Source organism: Eurypyga helias, unplaced genomic scaffold (genome assembly GCF_000690775.1).
Source record: "Eurypyga helias isolate BGI_N326 unplaced genomic scaffold, ASM69077v1 scaffold24118, whole genome shotgun sequence".
Taxonomy (NCBI): domain Eukaryota; kingdom Metazoa; phylum Chordata; class Aves; order Eurypygiformes; family Eurypygidae; genus Eurypyga; species Eurypyga helias.
The window spans coordinates 751-6,496 of NW_010269212.1; the positions used below are offsets into that span (position 1 = coordinate 751).

The window sequence follows — 5,746 nt, forward strand, 5'->3', positions numbered from 1 at the left end:
CCTTGTGTGGGTGCACACAAGCACCATCTCCTCCAGGTTCTGCTCCCTGCAGGCTCCTGGGGGCCACCACAGCTCGTCCCTCGCCCAGCCACCTCAGGGACCTGCTCTTACCTTGATGGAGAGCGCGTAGAGGTGGTTGAGCATGACGTGGTTGGGTTCGGGCAGCAGTGCTGGGTCACACTAGGAGAAGAGGACTGTCACAGGGGAACAGCAGAGCCCCGACCCCCCAGCCATCACAGGCAATCTGAGCTGCCGGTGTCTCTGGCTGTTCTGAACAGGAACAGAGCTCAGCTAAGCACCAGCGAGGTTAATAAGGAAAAGTGATGCTTCTCCCGGGAAATGCCAAGGGCCAGGCCCCAGCCGAGGGGTGACCGGACTCCCCTTCCAACCCCAGCGTGGCTCTCCGTGTGCAGGCAGTAGGCCAGTACCCACCGAGATATTGGTGTCCTTGTTGAGGATGACCTGGAGGAGGTGAGGCGGGAGGATGGGGGGGGATTTGAAGCGTTCCTCGGGCCGGTACACGTACATCTCTTGGCCATAAGGACCAGGCGGTGAGCTCGATAAGTCTAAAGAGCAGAAACGGGAGGAGACATCAAACGGCTGAAGCCAGACTGGTGAGCACAGAGCAGCTCCCAAGACACGGAGAAAGGACCCAGCAGGGCTTTCCCAGCACAAACATCTTCCACGAGCCACGACCGTGCGCGCTGTAGCAACAGCTCAGCCTTTTCGCAGCTGGATCAGCAGCCAGGCGAGCCCCGGGCGTGCCCAAGCAGGGCTCTAAGCTGGTACGTGCACAACACAAGCGCCCTGTGGTGCCCACCCCAAGACCCCTGCGGATGGCTCTCAGCCCTGTAGCAAGCAGCTGGCCTGTCCCAGAGCCAAACCTTCTGCAGCAGGGGCACAGCAAACAGCACACCTCCGAACTGCCTGACAGGGAGGTCCCAAAAAAGGGCAGATGGGATGTCCAGGCTGAGCAGCTGCTTGGCCCATGTGAGGGACCAACGGGAGCTGGTGGTCACTGGGAGCGGGACTGACCGTATCTCCCAACCACATCTGGCCTGGAATAGGCAGCACCTGGAAGAGCTCCACTGCCCTGGAGCTCCTGCTGGCTTCTTCCCAGGAAGGCATCTCCTGCCCAGGCTGGGCAGGATGTGGAGCTGAGGCTGTCTCTGAGGTGGGACAGGTTGTACCAGGGACAGCAGGCCGCACTTGGGACCAAAATGCGATGGAGCTACCTGCCAGCGTTACACACCGAACCGGTGTCCACGTGGTAACCTAACCTGCCGCTGTAACACAAGTGGAGAGGGAGGATTCTGATGCGCCAGCACTGGTACAAATTACCTTGGCGTGAAAACGGAGAGTGGCTGCCGAAAATAACCTAGCTCCTGCTCTCGCCTAGCCTGTGCCCCGGATCAGATGACTTACTCACAGCTGAGCAGAAAGGGGTGATGTTCCCAGCGTCTGCCAGTCTGAAACAGCCACCTCGGCCATGCGCAGGCACTGCCCCTACCCTGGGACAGTGCTAGCACAGAACAAGTTACACCAGCACAGCCCCGCCGTGGAGACTGTGGGCTGCCATACACTGCTCTCCCCAGGGGTGAGCCCACACCTCTGCTCAGGGGCGGTCTGTTCACCCCCGGAGCAGCAAGTCTCAGAGCAGAGGAGGTGGGAAATAGCACATGCAAAGCTGTTAATGCCACAAAAAACTCACCCCGACCTGAGGTTTCTGAGCTCTCCAAGGAATCCACCTTCAAAGCATCAAACACCTCGAAGTCAGACTTCTTGACGTGAATCAGGTTGTTGATCGTCCCCATCTGGCTGGTGACCACAGGCTGGAGAGAACAGAGGTACGACTCTTCCTACATTCACCTTCTGTCCAAGCACACGCAATGCTTCCCAGACCCTCCCAGCCCAGGCTGTCTTTGCTGCGCCATTAACTGGGAGCACAGGTAGCCAGTGGCCAGCCCTGCGTAGACGCTTGCACGTCTCTGCTGTTTACCCTGGGAGGATTTCCCTTTACTCCCAGGCTCCTATTTTCATCCTCCATCCTTCTACACGCTGACAGGTGAGCGTCCTCCCCTTCCCACCCGCGTCATTCCGTTTGGAGGAGAACCTGCGAGTGCCCACCCCAGGGCTTATCCTCCCATGTGGCCAATTCTGAAAGGGGCTTAAAGGTGTTCCCCTGCCCTCGGTACCTCCCTGACACTCCCCACACAGCATGGCTAAGCCCAGAGGAACCAGCCCCTGAAAGGACTCGTGGGATGGAGGTGCCCCTTTTGTTTCGGCAGACACCCTCTGCTCCTTCTGCTCCCCCTCTGCCGTAGTTACGTCACGTCAAGTCCCCCGAAGAAGACAAGATCCGCAGGGATAAAGCTTTGAGCGTTACCTCAGATGGGTCATGGACCCACTGGCCATCCACAAAAAACTTGTACTGGTGCTCTCCTTCTGGGAGGTCCAGGATAGCGACAAAGTCATTGTGGCTGTGCAGAGAGAACAGACGCACAACAGCATTACCCCATTGATGCTGCTCTTCCACGGCATCCCAGGAAACGGCACTTTTCCATGCGCTGCCCAGCCCCTCTACCCCAACACCTTCCTGCAGGGTTAGGCTTGCTCACCGTCCGAGGGACGGACACAACAGGCGTGGGTGCTGGGAGCACGAGCTTGGCTCCAACGCCTCGCAGTCCGGCTGCAGGGAGTGCAGGAGGGAATCCCGCTCGCGGACCTGCCCTGCATGCCCGGGGAACATCGGTGTGCCAGACACCCCGCGCGAGATACACGGCCACGCATCTAACCCCACGCTGGTGTCACAGGACAGGGACAGCGAGCGTGGCAGCTCTGTTAAGCTTGTAATTGAGATAAACCCACTCCAGATGATTTGCTGGGATTATGCCCAGAATCCTGCACGCTGTTTCCATGGAAATCACAGATGTATTGCGGAACAGCAAGAACATCATTAGGGCAGGAAGACAGGAGAGGGACAAATAAACAATCCCCGCTGGCAACAACACAACTAGGTATGGGGTAAGGCCGCAGCCAAGCGAGGAGCCGACAGCTTCCGGGGGGCTGACGCATACTGGCACGGGGCTCTGCTGCCGGGACTGGGTGCTCCGTGACATCCAGCTGGGCAAAGTGCCCCAGCCTGTCCTGTCCCTCTGTTTCACAACTTCCCACCACCACACGGCACCACCCAGGAAGAAGTTGACCGTGTATCTGCGCTCAGACCCCCTGGCTTGGGGTGAACTGGGAAAAGCCAGGTGAGCAAAGGGAACAGCAACCGGCACGGAGAAGGGAAAACGCTCCCTGTGCTGGAGCGGAGGAGAATAGAGTGACCTGAAGGACTGGCTACCTCTTGATGAGCGGGATCTTGGTGCTCCAGTTGTTGAAAGATCCGGAGATGAAGACCTCTTTGCCTCCATCCGCCCAGCGGATGACAGTGGGACGAGCCTGTTGGGACGGTTTCACTGACTCCTCCAGATCTGGCTGCCACGATACAAACTCCTTGTCCCCAGGAATCTGAGTGAAAAAAACCAGAGCCTGGCTGAGACACAGAGACAGCCGGGACCGCTGACCTCTATCAGCCCACCTGCACACCCCAGACGAGAGCATCACAGAGCTCCTCCAGCCTCCCAGCTCCCCACAGACCCCTCACGTGGCTCTGACCACAGCCCCACACAGCCAGCGCCCCTGCACGCAGGACAGGGAAGGCGGAGGCCAGCCCTTACCTTGGAGTCATGGGAGCTGAAAACACTGGGGTCGTCGGTGCTGCCCACCATGATCTTGTGCGGGTGCTCCTTGGTGGGGTGTGGGACACCGGAGCCGTCCGAGCGGTGGGACTTGGAGCCATGGCGCTCCCCGGACACTCGCTCGCTGGTGGTGTTCCCCATGGCAGCTCAGCAACCCCTGGGAGAGAGGGAGAACACAGCAGTGTGCCTGTGCCCACGGGCTCCGGCAGCGAGGAGAGGAGCAAAGGCACCCTTTCCCAATGCTCTTTGCCAGGGGAGACTGACAGCAATCCTAAAAAAGGCCCCAAGTTCATCCCTACTGCCAAGTTTGGGAGCTGAAGGGGAATTTAACAAACAAGACAGCTTGACCTAATTATAGCTATATCCTTATGAACCACCACTCCAGTTAGGCTGGTAATCGTTACGCTCCAAAACCGATCCCAGTTACGCTGTGTCCCACTCAAGCCCTCAGCAGCCGGCGTAGCAGAGGGGCTGGTGGGAATAACAGAGCCAACCTTTATTGGCAAATCAACTGCTCGGCGTTAACAGAGCCTCTTTCACAGTCCCCCAGTCAGGCTCTACAGACAAATCCCCTACATCCAGCAAGAAAACAGCCCGAGAGTGAAAGCAGCAGCTGTGTAACAGCTCCCGACAGATCTCCAAGAGCTTGCGGGCAGAAGCGCGGAGCCTCATGCCTGGCGAAGGAGACAGGGAGCGTTTAAAGCGTCCGAGTGGAATCGCCCAAGCTGGAGCTTGGCCAAGGCGTGAGACTCACGCCACGGTGTCTGCAAAGAAGCTCAGCTCTCAGCGTCGTTCTCTCATGATTCACCAGGCAAGCCACCGTGTCAGCTGCGGCACAGCGAGAAGTCCGCCTGTACCACCCCGAGCGCTCCGGCGTCTGCCCGGCCATCCGGAGGCAGACGACGAGGGAAGGGCAATCCCATACGCCTCACCGCTGCTCAAGACGGGCCGTTGTCCCCAATCTCACCCAGCTCAGAGAAGGCAAAGCAGAAGAACTGGCCGTACAGTGCCAAGCCACGAACAGCCACACGCCTCTCGGGACAAACAAACTACGTGGGATGCTTCCGGCTTTACCCAGTGACCAGCAGCCGGGATGGATCGGGATTCTCGCCCCCTTCCCAGGCTTCTTTTTGTGGCTTTCAGCTTACTGCACTGATCATGGGCTCTGCAGGGCGAGGCGAGGGGCCAGCCAGCCTTACTCCACGCACTTAGTTGTGACATTTGGGGATTTGTTTATAAGATCAAGTTGTATGAAGGGTGCCAGGCGAGGCTGCCGGCCAAAGCCAGGCTTTAGAGCATTAGGGAGCAATTACTGAAGCATTTCTTAAATCCTGAGGGCAGCTCAAGAGGGCAGCTAAACCTGCACCCCACACCCTCTCACTGAGGATCAAGCGTACCTCTACTTGCTCTGACATCTTCCCCCTCTGCCCTGGAGGAGGCTCAGCCAGCTCCTCCAAAACCTGCCCCGGACCTGCTGTTGGGGAGCTTCTTCCCCAGCATCCCCGCTAAGGCTCCCTCCTTCTCCACGAGGAGGAAGGTAGGAAAGGCTGAACATCCTCTTGTACCACGAACCTGAGAGGTATGCGCAGGTGTTAACAGACTGAAAGCTTCCCCTTCTCTAAAAGGCACCCGGTCCCTCTGGCTGTCCCTTACAGGTCACGCTCTCCACATGCTGAGGTCTCTCCGAGCGCTGGCATCCGTAGCCCCGTGCGATGAGACCACCCCCCCCGGGATCCTGCACGGCTCACACAGGTACGCTGCCGTGCCGGGACACAGCTCCTTGAGCCCCACTTCACTTCCACAGCTCGAGCCCTCGTGGCACAGCTGGGCGTGCGACACGACTACACCCGAGTCCCCCACGGAAACGCTGCCCGAGCTCCCAAAGCCCGAGCAACCCTCCGCAGGCTCCCGGCGTGTCCCTCTCCCGCTCTGGCAGCGCGGTCCGTGGTACGGTGGGCGCCTGCTTGATGGATCTTGGAGGTGATTCTGCCCCTGTACTC

The 5,746-nt window shown here is 59.0% G+C and overlaps 1 protein-coding gene across 1 annotated transcript; it reads right to left on the reverse strand.

Moving 5' to 3' along the window:
• Positions 1-111: 111 nt before the first annotated feature.
• PRKAB2 (protein kinase, AMP-activated, beta 2 non-catalytic subunit) lies at positions 112-4,079 on the reverse strand (the record flags this gene model as incomplete). The annotated part of the gene is made up of 6 exons (XM_010158032.1): positions 3,726-4,079; positions 3,350-3,516; positions 2,387-2,480; positions 1,718-1,832; positions 433-566; positions 112-180 (listed from the first exon to the last, which is right to left on the reverse strand). Coding segments are annotated over exons 1-6 (741 nt in total), but the record flags the coding sequence as incomplete, so codon positions are not given.
• Between the last annotated feature and the right edge of the window lie 1,667 nt (positions 4,080-5,746).